The following is an 18,469-nucleotide window of genomic DNA, read 5'->3' on the forward strand; positions in this document are numbered from 1 at the left end:
TGAGTACTTCTTCCATGCCTGAAGTAGTACTAGGCTTTTTTCGATTATTCTCATTATGCCTGGGATGGTGGGTCAAACTGTTTTCATTTTGCTGATGAAAAAAACTAATGCTCAGGAAATTTTTATTCCTTATCAAATGTTACAGTTAAATTATTGGGGCTGACTAACTGCAAAATAAAGGTTGCCCAGAAAAGCAAATAGTGGTAGGCAGTGCCAGCTGGCCCAAGTCTAAGGGCAGGGCGGACAGGATGGCTGACTCAGGAGGGGCCAGAGGGTCGTCTGGCCTTTGTGTGGCTGTAGTGGCAGGGTGGCTTTCTGGGCACTTGGCCTTCATCCTAGGCCTGCCTGCATGTTAGCGCTGATGTTTCTTCAGAGGAAAGTCAGGCTGGGGCCTGGAGGCCAATTCCTGAAGTTGTTCCCCACCGCTCCAGGGAGCCAGTCAGCTCACGGATTCTTTGCTTCATGCTTCTGAGGGGAAAAATGCTCCCAGTTTTGGAAGAGCTAATAATTTAAGAAGGAATTAAAAGTAAGGATTCATAGGGGGATGTGGACACATACTGGCCCTTAGTACCCTTCTAAATAGGCACATATTGCTTCTGTCCTCTTCCCTGCTTTATCTCCTTTGACATTGGTAATGCGGCCTAGAGGCCAGAACTCCAGAGTACTTGACTCTGCTTCGGAGGGCGAGAACCACAGACTGCCTTGGTGAAACAGGAGGAACAGCCCTGCCGACGCCATGTGGCCAGAGGGTAGCACAGCAGCTCTCTGTTGTGGGATCCCACGGGTTTTCTCTTCAGCCCATCAGTCCCTTTCTTCGGTTTGTCCAACTTTGATGACTTTCAGTACCAGATCTCCTGGGCACACTAAATACCTTCATTAAAAGTGAAGTCTTGAAGTATTAAGAAAAGGAATAAGATTTTTTTTCCAGGGCAATAACAGAATGTTGTTGAGAGTGTCATGTTGGTGGAGGGCTGGGGAGGGAACCAATGGTGCAAATAATGGCTTATCTTTCGGAATCCCTAGAGTCCAGAGATCCTTTCAAGTCATTTAGTCTATCCTGTGCTTAAGCCTGTGTTGAGTGGTAAATTATCATTTTCTGCTGTCTTGAAGGTTCCCAGCAAAGATTCAGCCCTTTCTGAGTAATGGGCTGGATTAAGTCACATCCCTTATAGCTGGAAAGTTCTTTCTGTCTAATCTAAATGACTTAGTTTTCTTATGACTAGTGGAAATGGGAAGTATGTCACCTTCATACATCATTCAGCAAGCATCTATTTGTTACAACTACCCAGCAACAGGGGAGCAGGTGAATAAAGTGAGGGGAAGGGACAGGGAAAAAGTCATAATACTCAGGCCAAGCTGCCTGTGAGGGGCTGACAGTCCAACCCTGGTGACCGGGCCTCCATGCCCCGAAGAGAGGGTGATGGAATTGCTCGCCCCTGAGAGTCCAGGTTCTGTGCAGGAGGAATGAGCACCATAAGAGCCATGCCCACTAGCCTCCTCTTCCTTCAGTTTACCATTCCATTTCTGTAACCTCAGGCGAAAGAGTAGTCTGTAGTTTTCTTCTTTCTTGTGCCTTGCCTGGCTGGCTCTTTGCAAATCTTCAACCTGCTTAATGTCAAAAATAGCTTTTCCTTTTTTATTGAAATAATATTCTATGCTATAAAGAACACGGACTTAGAAGTTACAAGACCTAAGTACCACCATTGAGCCTTTTTGGTGTTTAACTTTGAACATTTCGTTTCATTTTACCTATGGGGTCTCTGTTTATCTCACCTATAAAATAGATGTTCTATACTGCATATAACAGAGTCTCAGAACTCAGTAATAAGAAATAAGAAACCTTATTTAAAATAAGCAAAAGGAGGTTGGAGAGATAGTACAGTGGGCAGAGCGCTTGCCTTACGTGCAGTCGACCCTGGGCACCTCATATGGCCCCCCTGAAATCTGCCAGCAGTGTGTGTGTGCGTGAGAGAGAGAGAGAGAGAGAGAGAAAGAGAGAGAGAGAGGGAAGAAGGGAGTAATGAAGGAAGGAGGGAAGAAAGGAGGGAGGGAGGAAGGAAGGAAGAGAGAGGAAGGAGGGAAGGAAGAAAAAAAGACCAAAGGACCATAGTACATGGATACAAGAGCTTTCCTTGCATTCAACTGATCTTGGTTTGATTTCTAGCACCACACATTGTCCCTGGGCAACACCAGGAGTGACACTGAGCACAGAGCCAGGAATAAACCCTAAGCACTACCAGGTGTGGCCCAACTCATGTGGCCCCCAAAATGGGAAAAATATTTGAAAAGTTGTATCACCAAAGAAACATGTAGATGACAAATAATCCCTAGATTAATGTCTAACATCATTATTATGGACATGCAAGGTAAAACCACAATGTGAAAACACTATATATCTATTAGGATGTCTGAATTCAGACTGATCATACAAAGCATTGTCAAGGATGTAGACCAAATGCTAGGAGGCTTGGATTACTTAAGGGCAGAAGGTAACTTTTGAGGCTCATTATCTTGACTGTAGTGATGTTTTCATGGGACATGCATATATCAAACCTTGGTAAATTGTGCATTTTAGATGTGTGATTCAGAGGCCTCAATTATACTTTAGTGCAGCTGTTAAAAGATAGTCTATCTTTCAGTTCATTATGCAAGTCAGTTTGGTTACTTTTAAAAAATATTATGCATGTTGTTTTCTTTTGAATAAAGCATTATCTCTCTGAATATTAATGTTGGAATAGTGCCTCAGAATCCCATGAGCCTTCTTACTGGGCTGATCATCAGATTTGTTCCAGGAACCATTGTTTATTTCTTGAATCTCTCTACGCAGAGTCTTGTTGCAAATCTGAGAGTCAGTTTTAAGAGGCCAGAGACAGAGCTTGTAGCATGACCTGCTTTGGAGCTGCATGCATGTTGCTGGAGAGGGCGCTGCACTGACCTTCTGCCCTCAGATGCCTTGCTCTCTGGTTAGGGCTGGTGGGTCTTTCCAATCTACTCTGAGTTTGCCTCTCCTAAAATTCATTCTCTGAAGACATTAAGGGTCTCGAGCCTAGGGAATTCTGCTATTTCTGCCTTTAAATATTCATTTCCCATCCATGGGGGAGGAGTTAGTTGCATCATGCTCTTCAGATCTTCAGATCACTCTTTTTCTGGGTCCCCAACCTTCCTCTAGATCTTTATTTATCCCCCTGATTTGGGACTTCACCCTACTTAACAAATAAATGGCTTTGAAGAACACCTTACATTGGCAGGCATTCTAGAGGTTTCCCAGCCTTTGGGAGCACCCTCCCGTCATCTTTCCCTGGCATGGAGCACACTTTGAGATCTTGCCAGTGCAGTGAATAGACGCGCTTTGGTCATCCGACCCAGTGTAGAGTGGTCCTGAGGATTAAATTAGGTAACAATATGTCAGGCACTGAAAAGGTCCATAATGTGTTCATTCATCCCCAACACACAGACTTGAGTCAGGGCAGCAGGACTGGGACACGCACACTGGCTACTACCTCTACCGAGCTATTTGCAGAGGGCAAAGACAGGGACCACGCTAGAAAATACCCACGATTTGAATGAACAGTATTTCCGGCTGGGGGCGGGGTAATCTCATCACTCGGTGTGATTCTGCTCTTAACCATACCTGGCGTCGCTCCAGCCCCTGGTGGTCACTCCTTGGCCTGCTTTTGACCACTGGAACCTGCAACGACATCAGGAAGAGGCGAGAATGGTCCTGGACCAAAACAACCCCCAGAGAAACCCGAGCACTTACTCCAGCCCGGGGCGCGCTGGTGGAGGGCGTGGGGCTGGGGCTGCGGGAGGCGTAGTAGCAGCGCTGCCCTCCCGGCGGTTCTGGCGGAATCTGGAGCCGGCGGCTAGCTGCTGTCTGCGGCCCCGGCACCTGCGAGCCGGTGACGGGGCATAAATAGGGCCAGTCGGGCAGTGGCAGCCGGGAGCGCTCCGGCCGCTGGGCGTGCGCGCCTGCTCCCTGCAGTGGCGCCCGCACCTGCCGGCCCCCGGGGCGCCGATGGGGAGCCCGGGCTCGGCGGGCCCTAGACCATGGCAGCGAGTGCGGACCCTGCGGTGAGTCGCGGCGCGCGGGCGGACGGCCACAGCGACCCTTTGCCGCTCTCGCCAGGCGCCCGGACCGGGGCTGGGGGGCGGCGGCCGGGGGCCGAGGGCTCGGGGACCCGGGGGTCGGGGAAGCCGGGGGGGGCGCGGCCACATCGCGCAGCCTGCACCGAGGGGCCGGGGAGGCGCGCGCAGCCCCGTTCCGCTGCGCGGATTCCGCTCTCGGGAGCAGGGAACAAAGTGGTCCAGCAGGGATGCTGCGGTTTTAGGGCCGCCTTGCCTGCAGCTAGCCGGAGCCCTAAAGCTCAGGAGTCAGCGCCCGGAGCTAAAGTGGAAGGGAAGCGCAGGGGACAGGCAGACCGGTTAGGAACCAGGCCCCGGGGGTCCCCAGTCCCCACACCTCGCCCAGGGCCAGCCCCGAAGGAAGCAGGAAGCAGAGGTCCCACCTCTGCAGGTTCTTACAGGTCCCGTCTCCTGAAGGAGCCTCTTTAGTCTGTTCGTTTTATCCTGGCCAATGTGTGATTGGATTGGGGCGTCTGGAGATGAGAACGCTTGAAGAACACAACTCCGGAACGGAAGGAGAAAACACCGTGGGAACGCTTGGATGCGCCCCAGCTGAGGGTGAGGGCAGGGCCGGGCAGGTGCGCGGGCTGGAACTGACCTGGCCATCCCGCTTGAAAGCTTCTGAGTTTGAAGGAACTCTCAGCTCTGACGCACACCCCCTATCCAAGCAGATGGGTCTGCAGCCCCGAGCGGCTCTTAGGTGCGGGCTGTGCTGCAGCTTCCACAGGGAAGAGTCTAGAATCTCTTCCTGTGAAATCTGACAGTATGCTGGTCAAACACGAAATTTTGCCCAAACTCGACCTCTTGGGAAAGCCACGTTGTCTTACCACTGTCTGCAGAGATTGTTAATTCTGTCCATATTTTAGATAAGAATTTTGCATTGAAAGACCTTGAAGAATTAAATTGTGATTTATCCTGGGGGTATCCTACGTGATCTAGAACCCAAGAGAAGGAGTGAGAGGCCCTGGGATTCTTTTACACTGCTTGAAACTAGACTTTACCGCTGGTAGTTTTGCAACCTTCACTGCTCAAGTGTTACAAGTGTGCTGACATTGAGTAGTTTACGTCCTGGGCTTTCCTTCCCCAGGCACTGGAGCCCCCTCGCTTCTTAAGAACTGCTATATTAATATCACCCCGCTCAGGAAGGGCAAGGTTAATAATAGTCTGGGTGTCTCAGGTAACCAGGGTTTCACTTCTTCTGATGAGGACTTGAGTCCCCAGAAGGAATTCCATTTCCTCCCGTTCCTCTCAACTCACTTCCAAAAGTGTGAAGTGGGCATAGACTCTGAAAAGGCAGAAAAGTTACTACAGCAAAAATCTATAGGAGAAGAATGCATAGGTTCTAAAAAATTGAATGGTAAAAAAAATGGTGCTATGGCTCAGGGATTCAGAGAAAGAACCTAGAGGTCAGCAGCTCAGAATCAAATCAAACCACATCCAAGCTGTGTGACTTTGGATGAGGTATTCCATTTCTCTTTAACGCATTCACCTCATCTCTGAAAAGAAACAATAAAAAAATTGACCCACAAGTAAGTTAGGTTTGAACGGAGAGTGCAATTACACTCTGATTTTTTCAACCCCTCTTTTCCTCTTTATTCTCAGCTTGTTCAATGTGAAGATGAGGATGAAGACCTTTATGATAATCCATTTGTGATATTCTGAATAATGTTTTCTTTTCTCTAGGCTATTTTACTGTAAAATGTAACATACAGTACATATATTGGATACACGTATTGAATAATATACATATTGGATAAGAAATAGTATATATAACATAGAAAATGTGTATTAATCAACTCTAATTATTGGTAAGAGTCAGTAATAGACTATTAGTTAAACTTGGGGAAAGTCAAAAATTATAAATGGATTTTTAATTTAGGGGATCAGTACCCTTAATCCCGCATGTTGCTCAACAATTAACTCTTATATGTCCATCTCATGCCATCATTGAAAGAAACAAATGAATTACAGGCTTTCCTTGACTTACTGTGGAATTTTGTCATTGTAAGCAGAAAAAAATCTCAAGTTCAAAATTCATTTAATCCATCTAACCTCCCAAACATCTTACCTTGGCCTCATCGTATTTTTAAGATGTAAACTTTTTATTTACATGCTCCAAACACTTAATTAGCACACAGTTGGGCAAAGTCATCTATTTGGTCACAAAGTGTTGGACATCTCATGTAATTATTGTATATTGTATTGGATGAGAAAACAGAATGCTCCAATTCAAAATCTGAAGTATGTTTCTACTGAATTCCTCTCACTTTTGCGCATTTGTGATGTAGAAGTATCTTAAGTCAAACTATCATAAGTCAGGACCTCTTTAATTTATGTGTAATGCTGAAGACATAGTAAAAGTTTTATTTAAGTGAACTTTGTTAAGAAAAGGAAGTTCAGAGCCAAAGCGATAGCTCAGTGGGCTGTGCACAGCATACCAGAGGCACAGGCACAATCCCTGGCAGCACAGTCCCAAGTACTACTTGGAGCAGCACCTGAACACAGAGCCAGGAGTTGCTCCCAGGCACCACCAGATGTGACCCCAAGTCAAAAATAACAAAAAGGATGTCCACGGATCAGCCTGCAGTAATGCAAGTGGAGAGAGAAGAAGTTGCGACATAACAAAATTGCTGGGACATTCCTGCTACAGGCTCAATAATTTTCCTGACTCTAAGATTAGATTAAAATGAAGCACAGGATGAAGAAGGGTAACGTTAGGATGCTGGGAAGCCTTGGTGAGGTGCTGAGGGGAGTGATACAAGGGGTAGAACTATGCCTTTTCTGGCTACCAGAGAAGCTGCCTTTAGCCTCTAGTCTTCTTTAATGGGAAGGTCTCCAAGGTTGTCAGCAGGGGATGCTGGACTCAGGAGAGCCAGGTACTGTCTAGTTTCAGAGCCCTGAGACAAAGCATCAGGACAGAGCTTTACATTGGAGATAATTGGGTTAAAGAGGTGGTTAGAAAAGGTCAGGAGAACACTGAGAAAGGACTCATAGTCCAGTGTGGGTCTTGGCTCTGTACCTCAGATGTTCCCTAGTGCTTGAAGCTACCCCCTGGATACCTGCAGGTGAATCATGAGTGGTCACTTTATAACACTGTCGCTTTGATTTTCAGATCATGAGGGCAGGGATTTAGATTCTGATATTTCATTATTTTTTGTTCTGCCCTGGCAATATCCTGGACTTGAAGCAGGATATTGTAGAATTAAACTGAGTGAGAGAAGCATCAGTCTAATGGGAGTTACTCATTATCAACTGTAAGAGACTCAGGATCCCGCTTAAGCCCGAGGACCCTGAGAAAGGCGTGGCTGGTGTCAGAGGGAAAAAAAAAGAAATTGAAAGACTGAGTAATTGGATTTCATCTCTTTGTAAAATTAAGATAGCCAGCCACTTAAATTTTATCATCTGTGTTATCATCAGCAAAAGGAAGGTCTGGAACTAGGTCGTTCCTTTCTAAAGGTCTGCCTTGACTCTGACAGCACTTGGGGTATGTCTTCTCTGCTGTGGAAGAACTGTTTGCTTATTAGCAAGTGCACAGGGCCCCTGTCATCTCCTGTGGTCAGCCAGCACTCTCTGGACACCCTCGTGTGGTTTGAGTTGCTGAGATGTGCAAATTCAAGTGCTCTGCTTGAGTAAGTTATTAACTTCTCCAAACCACACTTTTTTCATCTCTAAAACTGGCGTAATGATCATACCTACTTTCACGGGATTAAAAAATATACTTCAGGTACCATATTTTCCTACCAGTGATTTTATTAGAATATCATGCACACTAAGGAATCGGGCTCACCTTCCCAACCTCGTCCAGACAGGGCTCCTCTCTATCTTTGTACTTGTCTGTCTGCCCTTTTTTGTGTCACTTTTTAGATTTTGCATTTTGAACAAACTGTGCTATTAGTTGATATCACATCTAATTTATACACCCCTACTCAGGGTTTCATCCCAAATCCTGTTCTTATGTTGCAAAAGATAATTTGGATGGATGGAGTAGGTGGGAGATATATTTCTCTAGCACATTTAGCCTTGGCAATCAAATAGTATTTTCCCCTAACCATTAAATGCAGACAGACTTTCTCACTAAGCAGCACAAATAGACACTTCCCTAACTACATTTTGAGTCTCATTTCTTTATAACTCCAGTTCATGAAAAAGTTGTATATAAATCCTCATTTAAAAATATATTTTAAAAATTTGGACACTGTTTTATAATACTCTCAATGGTAAGATTTCATGCATACAACTTTTTAGCACCATACCTTCCACCGGAGTTTCTCCACCTTTCTTCCAGTGGACCTCCCTCCCCCCACTTAACCCCACCCATTCCTTCAACTTCAGTAAACTCAGGTCTGTAGACCATTTTTCAGGTTCTGTTGCCTTTGGCCATTTTTTTATTCCCTTACTATGTTCTTTAAATCCCGCATATGAGTGATCATTCTGTATTTGTTCTTCGTCATCTGACCTTACTCAGCATGGTATGCTCCAGATCCATCCATGTAGCAGAAAATTGCAGGATTTCACTTTTTTCTTATGGCTGAGTAGTATTCCATTGTGTATTGTATGATAGTTTCTTTATCCAGTCATCTATTCTTTGGACACTTGGGTTGTTTCCAGATTTGGGCTATTGTTAATAGTGCTGCACATTGGAATACAGATGTCCTTTTGGAATAAAGTTTTTCATCCCTTGGGGGTAAATACAAAAAGCAAAAGTGCTGGCTCATTAATAAAATTTCTGAAATGATTCCTCCGCTGTAAGTGCAAAAGAACTTGGGAATGTTTGGTGATGAAAGTTTTTGGTCAAGAAGGTCCAGCAGATACTTAATACTTTGAAGTAAGAAAGTGAGGAGATTTTGTCACTAACCCCAAAAGCAAATTGTATGTCCAGGGAGATATGATTTGCATATATCGTAAAAGCTGGCGAAAGATATATATTTTTTAATATTTATTAGTGAAACACCATGAGGTACAGTTGTAGACTTACAAATTTTTGTGCTTGGGTTTCAGTTATACAATGATCAAGTACCCATCCCTCCACCAGTGCCCATTTTCCACCAACACGGGTCCCAGTATCCCTCCCACCCCCCCCCCCTACACCCCATCCCACCCTGCCTCTGTGGCAGGGAATTCCCTTTTGTTCTCTCTCTCCTTTTGGGTGTTGTGGTTTGCAAAAGAGGCATTGAGTGGCAATCATGTTTGGTCTATAGTTTACTTTCAGCATGCTTCTACCATCTTGAGAGGATCTTCCCAACACCCTTTATTTGGTGCTCCCTTCTCTCTCTGAGCTCCCTTTTCCCCTAGAGTGTGTGACTGGCCTTCAAGCCATGGAGCAAACCTCCTGGTACTAATCTCGGCCACTCTTGGGTGTTAGTCTCCTATTTTGTTATTTTATGTTCCCCAGATGAATGCAATCTTTCTGTGTCTATCCCGCTCTTTCTGACTCATTTCACTTATCATGATGTTTTCCATGTAGTACCACTTGTATGTAAATTTCATGACTTCATCTTTTCTAACAGCTACATAGTACTCCATTGTGTAAATGTACCAAAGTTGAAAGATATATTTTAACGCATTTTATTGCATTTGGTTTTTTGGTAAAGGGTGGGGTAACACCTGACAGTCTTTAGGGCTTCCTCCTAGCTATGCACTCAGAGATCACTCTTCGGTGGGGTGGGGGTTCCACATGTGGTGCTGGGAATCAAATCTAGGTCATGCATGCAAGGCAAACACTCTACTCACTGTACTATCACTCAGGCCCCATATGCATTTTATAGTCAAGTACCTGCTCCTCGATGCGAAGTTAGTAAATATTTATTGTTGAAGAACAACGTCATAGAGAAGATAGGAACGATATGAACTTAAAGAAAGGTGAGCTTGAATTACCCAATAAGAGAGGAGAGAGCTTCTGCATCCTAGAATGATAGGGGTATGATACAGTAGACATACAGTAAGGGAATGCCATGCACCGAAAAGAGAGGTGAGGGGCAGGGCACTCCTGCTTGCCATCGGAGGAGTGCCAGGTGTGCATAGCCCTGACAGGCCCACACAGAACTTATAAAATAGGGGTCTGTTGGAGTACTGGTGGGAGACATGGAGGAAGGCAAGGGGAAAGGATTTTAGGAAGATAAATAAACAGGCTGAGTAGGATTCAGTGGCTCCAATAAAGCTTGAGATTCTATCTGCAGGACCAGAGAATCTTCCCACCAAGGTTTAACTGTTGAACTGGCAGTAGCAGTGGTGAGAGGATCAGAAGGTCATTGCAGATTATTGCTTGAGATTATTGGCTGTAGGTTTTGAATCTTTTCATTGTTTAGGGATGATCATTAGCTTGTCTATTTGCTTTCTATGGCTCCTATAACAAATTAGCACAAAACCTGTTGGATTAGAGTAATACAATTTCCTCACAGTCTGTTTCTTGTTTTGCTTTGTTGTGGGGTTTTTATGTTGTTGTTGTTTTGCTCCTCTGTGGTGTTGGGTGCCCCCAGGTCTCCATCCAAGGTGCCCAGGAGGCCATCCAGTGCAAGATCAATCCAGAAGCCCTGTGCCTGCCGGGAAAGAGTTCCAGCCCTTTGAACTCTCTCTGGTTCTCACACAGAAATCTGCAGGGTTACCCACCTCTTTAGTTTCTAGGGGAGATTGTTCTGGTTCACAGCACCTGTGCCTGCTAACCCCCCACTTCCCTCTCCATCCTTTGTGCATGCTCTCCTTTGTCCTTTACAAGGATACTTGGATTTGGGGCCCACCTAGTAATAGAAAATAATCTCATCAGAAGACATCTGCAATAACTGTTTTCAAATGAGGTGACTTTACATGTTTCAGGGATGAGGGTGCCAAGCTATTTGGGGTGACCGTGGTCTGTGTTCTAGGAGAGTAGCATATAGGGAAGAGACAGTGTTTCCAGGTAGGAAAGAAGTCCAGGGCCGGGTGGAGAGAGAATCACCGGCCTCCCAGGCACACCGGGCTCTTACTGTTCAACTGCAGCCTGAGTGTGTACCAGCTTAACTCTTGTGCCAATATAATGGTAGTATAAACTATATAACATGTAAAGTTCTCTATTATTTCTCTTCACAAGAGATACAGAAAATTATCTTCCCTTCCCCAATTTATAGATAAGAATGTGGGATCAAAGATGCAGGAGACCTTCTCAGACACAGGCTGGGGAGCGGCTCAGAGTCAGCTCACCTGACTCTGCTGGTGCTCACTAATGACCTTTTATATGTTCACAGATGATTACCTCCCTCTCTGTCTGTCTCTCTCCCCACATCCTCTCTCTCTCCTTCTCTCCCTCTCTCCCTTTCTGTCTCCCTCCCTCTCTCTCCCTCCCCCTCCCCCTCCCCCTCTCCCTCTCTCCTCTCTAACTCTCTTTCACTCTCTCTCTCTCTCTCTCTCTCTCTCTCTCTCTCTCTCTTTTCTCTGTTATACCTGGCCAGTGGAGGAGCGCTCAGAGCTACTCCCAAGCTACCCCCCCCCAGAAGATGTTTAGCTGGATGCTTAGTTGCCCGGCACTGTGTCCAGATGTACTCTGCTGGTCGCGTGGTATAGGAGAGTGAACTCAGGGCCTCGAGTACATTAAGCATACACTGTGCCCCCTGACCTCTCTCCAAAACCCCTGTGACATGTCTTTACTAAATGCCAGCATCCTGGAAGTGGGGACTTGCTCTGTTACCTGTTGGTGTTTTCCCCCAGCCAGGAATGCTGACTGATGAAGGATGTATGCCAGGCAAAGCTGGCTGGGTTGGCAGCGAGCAAGAACAGGAGCTCATGACACTGTCGAGCCACCAGCTTTTAGGTCCTGGTTCAGCCTCTTTCCTGATCTGTGACCCTGTGTAGGTGACTCAGCTGTCAGACCTGGTGACCTCATCTGCAATGTGTGACCACAATTGTTCTTGTCTCTTGGAGTTTATAACAAATGAGGTTTAAGCATCTTCCTGGGGGTTATGGTATATGTTCGGTGTAAGGTGCTGATAGTGGTTGTTAGTATGCATTATTCACTTCAAGCACAAAACCACAAAGTGACATCAAAAAACACCTAAATGGTTCCCATGTGCTGGTGTCTGTGACAGAGCCAAGGACCCTGTGACAGAGCTGCCTGGGAGGCATGGGGGTCCATGCCTTCCCCAGGAACAGGGTCCTTCCTAAAGTCTGTTCCCTCTGGGATCCGAGCCAAGAACACTAACTGAGAGCAAATGGAAGGGAGACCCAGCTTGAGGCTAGCTTAAACTGTGGTTCAAAAGCATCAAGGTCCCAGGGGCATCTGGCAGCCACAGCGGGCAGCACCAGGCACAAGCTTAAGAGGGACAGCACACTCACAGCCTGCTTTTTCTCCACAGGCTGACGCGGCGACAAGCTTTTTGAGGGCAGCCAGGTCAGGGAACTTGGACAAAGCCTTGGATCACCTGCGGAATGGGGTAGACATAAACACCTGTAACCAGGTAAGTGGGCTTGCACTGCTGCCGTCTCCTCAGACCTCTCTACCACCTTTATTCACCTCTCTCAGAGGCTTCAGAAATCCCCCGGGGCTCCCGCCTACTGAAGGTCTGACCTCTGTGTTTGTGTCCCTGCCACAGTCCAGGGTCCTACAGAGAAGGCCGGTGTGGAGCAGAAACGGCTGGGCCCGGCCCATCCCCTGCAGCCTCTTCCCTTAGAAGCTGCTTGAGTCCCTGCTGTTGACTCAGAATATGTGGCCTTTGAAAGTGGGCAGGAGAAAGGGCCTCTGAGGGCTGTTGTGTCAGTGGTGACATTCAATCTTCTTTGTCCTCTGAAGCCTTTGTGGGCTCTCTGCTGGGCTGAGGTGTGAGAGCGTGGGATGCTGGCTGGCTGGTCAGTGCGGGAGTGGCTCAGGCTGCATGTGAATGTGGCGTGACCAGCTTTGTTCTCAGCACCCCGGGGCCTTGCTGGGGCAGCAGGGGCAGGAGAACTCAGTGTTTGGGGCAAGTGCTGGGCAGAGTCCAACTTGGGACCAAAGATCTAGGAACTGCTTCAGTCAGTTTGCTACCCCTAAAGGGAAGGAAGAAGCAAGGTCGTACTTAGGCCTGTGGGGAAATGATCTGTATTGTTTGTTGTCAACCAGTCAGGGCTATGCTAATTCAGTTTCTAAGATAATAATGTTACTAATATAACTTTAGTAATAACTTTAGCACAGTGGGTAGGGCGTTCGCCTTACAAGCGGCCAACATGGCCGACCCGAGTTCGATTCTTCCGCCCCTCTCGGAGAGCCCGGCAAGCTACCGAGAGTATTCGATATGCCAGAAACAGTAACAACAAAGTCTCCAATGGAGACGTTACTGGGCCCGCTCGAGCAAATCGACGATCAACGGGAGGGCCTTTACCTTTACTTTACTGATTTTTAAACTTTTAAAAAGTATCTTTTGGGGCTGGAGCAATAATACAGTGGGTAGGGTTGTGGGGATAGAACACTGCAGACCCTGGTTCTATCCCCAGCATCCCCTATGGTCCCCTGAGCCCATCAGGAAGCAGGGCTCCTGAGGATCCCTGAGCACCTTGAGTACTATTGAGTGTGGCCCAAAAACAGAACAAGCAAGCAAACAAAGATCTTTGGGGGCTGGGTAGGGCACTTCCCTTTCCCACAGACTTCAACATGGATTTAATATGGCACCCCATACGGTCCCCTAAATCCCACCTGGAGTGATCCTGAGCACAGAGCCAGAAGTAATCCCTGAGACCACCAGGTGTGTCACCAAAACCAAAATAATAAATAAATCTTTGGGCTGAAGTACTAGCACAGCGGGTAGGGGGGTTGACTTGCATGCAGCCGACCCAGATTCGATTCCCAGCATCCCATACGGTCCCCTGAGCACCGCCAGGAGTAATTCCTGAGTGAAGAGCCAGGAATAACCCCCACCAGGTGTGACCCAAAAATAAATTTTAAAAAAGTCTTAATTATTTAAAAGTGTATTTAATTGTGGTGAAATACATGTAGCACAGAGATTGCCATCATAACCATTTTAGATTACAGCTCAATAGCATTTAGTCAATAATGCTACGGGGCTCAATTCATACCACCACTCATCTCAGAACCCTATTCAGTTCTTTTTTTATTTTATTTGATCTTTTTCGAGATTTATTTTTGGTTCTCTGAGGCAAGGCTAGTAGAAGAGCTGACATTGTGGTGCTGGAGATAGTTTGTGGGGGTGACTGCCGGTGCTTCCAGATATATTGGAAGTGGGAGGAAGTAGCCCACCCCGACTCTGAGAAAGCCTGAAGATTTCAATCACAAAACCCACATATCCAAATTTTCAACAGGTTAATAGCTGACAACCCCCCCCCACACACACACACACAGCTTACCCTGATTGGTGCAGCCTTGCTCGGGCCCAAGATTAACTTTTGATCTCTTTCAAAATTTATTTATGGATCTCTGAAACAAGGCCAATAAATGAGCTTGTATAGCTGGGCCAGAGGTGGTTTGTGGGCATGGCTCCCACATAGCTAACTTTCGGCAGTTTAATTTCTCAGGAAACTTGGTCCTGAGTTGTTGAGGTCCAGCCAGAGGCAAAGCAGCAATTTTGGCATATCAGGAGTTTATTCATTTTAAAAATGAAAACTGCCTATTGAGTAATAACTGCCCATTGCCCTGGGAACCATCCTTCTTCTTTCGTCTCTGTGTATTGGATTGTTTGGGTATCTTGTATAAGTGGGATCATATACCATCTTCCTGTAGTGACTGGCTTATTTCCTTGAGCACAGCGTCCTCACCGTTCTCCTGAGCAGTGGTGAACTTGATGACTTTCACAAGCCAGCAGGGACATGTTTCAGGAACACAAGGCAACATTTTCACAATTATTATGTTTCCGTCCCCCTACCCTTCAATCCTTCTTCCCTGCCCACTCACCCTTCTTATTTAAAATGTGAAATACACTTACTTTCTCCAGCACTAAGATGTGAGTTGTAGTCATCTGGTCTTTCCATGGTGTAAATTCACAGCTAGAAGAGTAGAGAGAGTAAGAGGATGGAACATGATAGAACGGAAGTAGGTGTGTGAGATGGAGAGGCCTCGCATAGTGGCCTTCAGGGGATGAGCATGTAGTTCAGTCTGGAGTTTGTAAACTACACGGGAAGGAGAGAACACTTGCCGCTCTCCTTTCATCTCCCAAAACACACCAACACTCTCCTAGCCACAGACCTCAGGACATCTGCCGCGATGGAAAGCAGGCACACAGAGATGAAATATTTCAGTACCAAGTAGTTTGAAACAACCCCTTTGTTTTTCATGCGAAGATGCAGTAAGACAAAAGTATGAAGCAGAGTGTGATTCTTGCAGTTAGAATGGGTCGAACTGGGGTTTCAGGGGCTGTTTTGACAAGACAACCAGAAACAGCTGCACAGCTTTAGGCTCACTGTCCTCAGGATGCATTTCTCAGACTTCCTCTGTCCAGCCAGAGGCTTCTCTGCTGGGCAGCTCCTGGAGGAGGAAGCCCAAACCCTTAGTAGCCTCTCTGGAGTTAAGTGGCCAGTCCCCACAGGAATTTGTCCCTCAGTCTTCTCTCAGAGTGGCTTCCCAGAGAGCAGTGGCACCCAAGGCATTCTTGGCACTTTAATGACACCGTTTCTCATTGGCTAGCTCCTCAGTGCTAGTGACAGAGTGCTCATAGCTCCACTTGCCCTGCAGCTGGAGACAGCTCCGTCTGGAGAAGAGTGAACAGCAGCAAGCCCATAGTGGGTATATGTGTCACGTGGAAGGCAGTCAGGGTTCTCTGAGTCCTCAAGGTCCCTTCACCCCAGCTTCCCAAACCTGGATCTTGTTGGTCTTAGTGCTGTGCTCTGTGATAGCTGTGAGGACAGAGTACAGCCGCCTGAGTCGGTTTGACAGGATGTTTTGGCTTCTGTTCCTGAGTGGTGAGTGGGCAGCGGGAAGGGCAGTCCTAGCTGAACTCAGCCTTCCCTCAGCACATTAGCGTTCACAGGGGCTGCCTGCGCTTGAGGCTGTTGGCCAGGCCGGCCTCTCAGGGGACTAGAGCTTTCTTCTCTTTTAAATCTGCATTTGTTGTTTTGAGATGATGAAAACAGACTCATCCTGGGGTAATGGCTCAAGAATATATTTTGCTGGAATCTTGGGAGCTGTTGGTGGTTGAAAGCAGCAATATGACAACCTCTGACCCTTATGTAAGTAACACACTTTCGAATAGCTTCTCCCCATAATAGGAAGTAACTACTCTGAGTAGTGTGGAGAGAGGAACTCTTGGCTTATATAACTGACATCTGAATATTCAGGGCAGTTTCTTCATTGCACAGGTTATGTGTGCTTGTTTTTATCATCATTATTTTATTTATAGATAAGAGCAAATCCACACACGTGCACACATGGGGCACTAAGCTCTTTCTGTGTCTGCCTGGTTCTCCCATTTATCCAAGAGTTGTACGAGCTTCCCCCACCCAGCAGGGACATCTCTACAAGTAATTGGTCTGGTGGACTGAATTTTAGTAAAGAGAGATCAAGGTATTTGTCCTCCCCATCGCTGAAATTCTGCCCATGGGTAGTGAGAGCTTTTAATCAGATGTTCACACAAGTAAGTATGCAAAGCACACTCTGTTAGAAACCATGGGAGCATTTGATTCAGGGGAAGAGATAGGTAGGGTTTAGGAGGTGGAGAAAAACCATTCTGTCCAAGAGAACAACCCTGCAAAGTCCTCCTGGGCAGCCATTGAGTTCAGGAGACACAGCAGCTGCTCCTGGAGGGGAAGCAGGACCAGACCTCATCAGGGTGCAGTCACTGCTGGAGAAGTACCAGAGTCATGTGTGCGTACATGAAGGTGTAAATACAGCCAGGTTGTGCTTCCCACATAGCATGCTGCATCACTGATGAGGAAGGGTGAGGGAAGGGGCAGAGAGGCAAGAGCAGCAGGGCTGGGGAGGCTTAAACACTGAGAGTCGTGGCTCTGGACCATGTGGAATTTGGGCATTTAACAGCCTGAACTGAGTATGCACGGGATGCTCTGCTCAGAGAAGTTACCACAGGGAATGTGATCTTCATCCTGAGGGGAAGGAAGCAAAGGCCAGTGCTGTACTGAGTGACTGGGAGGAAGCTGCTCTATAGGCCGCTGTGTTGAAGACAGACAGGAGCTGGAAAAGGAGGCCAGGAGAGAGCTGCGGGCGATGGAGAAGAGAGGCATGAGCAGGCATGAGTGGCCTTAAGTGCCACTGCTCTTCAGGCATGACAACTCCCTAGGCTTGGAGCGTTGTCATCCTGCCCTTGGGGACCCCGACACAGGACCATGGAGGCAGGCAGGAGAGAAGCTTAGCCCTGGGTTGTGAGGAGTGTGTTAGGGTGCACACAAGCAAGGGGTTCAGGGAGCAGCTGGAGCACCAGGGCTGCTGGGGGAGTCTCAGTGGAAAATCAGGAAGAGGAGAATAGAACCAATAAGGATTTTGTTCAGGCACCTCTGAGGACTACCAGTGCAGAGACAGACAGTAAGCGATCAGATATTTGAGGCTGGGACTCAGATAAGAGGTATTAACCCAAAGATGGATATTTGGAAGGCATTTAGCATTCGAGGAAGTCAGATGCTGACTTGGCTGATGAGAACAGGGACAAGAAACGTGATGCATAGAATTCTGTTGGTGTCCTTTGGGGGTCATTTTATGCTAAGCACCCACTTGGTGCCAGATACTATTCTAGGGACTGAACAAGGTATACAAAACAGATTAAGTCTGTGCTCTCAAGACATCGTTGTCATGGTGAAGAGGACAGATGAGCCTGAAGAAATGGTACAGGAGGTAAGGCACTGGCCCTGTGATGCTGGGACCAAAGAGCCTGGCTCAAATCCCCAACACCACCTATGGACACCTAAGCATTTCCAGGGGTAACTACTGCACTCAAATCCAGGAATTTGAACATTGCCAGCTGTAGCACCCACCCTCCTCAAAGTCAGAGCATAACCAAAAAGTGGACTAGGATGTAATGTCCACTGAAAAGAGGACCAAAAGTAAAGATATCTCTGTGGTGGATAGTGAAGGAAAACCTTCCAGGGAAGCCCACAGTAAGGGGGTCAGGGGTAAGGAGTAAGGGTTAACTCTGGGATTCTGAGATGAGTAACCCTGGAAGGTGGGAACCGGGTCCCAGGCCCCGGGGTTAGCAGCAACACTTGGTTTGTTTGAGACGAGCAAGAAGAACATGCTGGGCAGTGGTGGAGCAATAGGAGGGAAAGTGGTAGGCAAGGAGGGTAGAGACAGGCCAGCACCAAGCCTTGGAGAGTGGAGGGAACCTGGGCTTCACCCTGAGGGGGCAGGAAGCCCCAGGGAGGCATTACATGAGGGCTGCTGTGTGTAGAGCATCAGGTCCTAAGACAGAAGCAGAGAGTGGTCAGGGTTAGGTTGATTCCTCTGCAGACCCCAAGT

At 47.1% G+C, this 18,469-nt stretch overlaps 1 protein-coding gene across 7 annotated transcripts in view; it reads left to right on the forward strand.

The window, feature by feature from the left end:
• Nucleotides 1-18,469, forward strand: part of ANK1 (ankyrin 1) — a 229,642-nt gene that overhangs the window by 117,957 nt on the left and 93,216 nt on the right. For 6 of the 7 annotated variants that reach the window (XM_056116807.1, XM_056116811.1, XM_056116812.1 and 3 more), the window contains exon 2: nucleotides 12,444-12,545. In XM_056116807.1, the coding sequence (XP_055972782.1) occupies nucleotides 12,444-12,545 (102 nt within the window). Of the gene's footprint in view, nucleotides 1-3,813; nucleotides 4,072-12,443; nucleotides 12,546-18,469 lie in introns of those variants that run through there. The other variant, XM_056116810.1, reaches the window with a different exon arrangement.

Source organism: Sorex fumeus, unplaced genomic scaffold (assembly GCF_029834395.1).
Source record: "Sorex fumeus unplaced genomic scaffold, SorFum_2.1 ptg000033l, whole genome shotgun sequence".
NCBI classification, from domain to species: Eukaryota; Metazoa; Chordata; class Mammalia; order Eulipotyphla; family Soricidae; genus Sorex; species Sorex fumeus.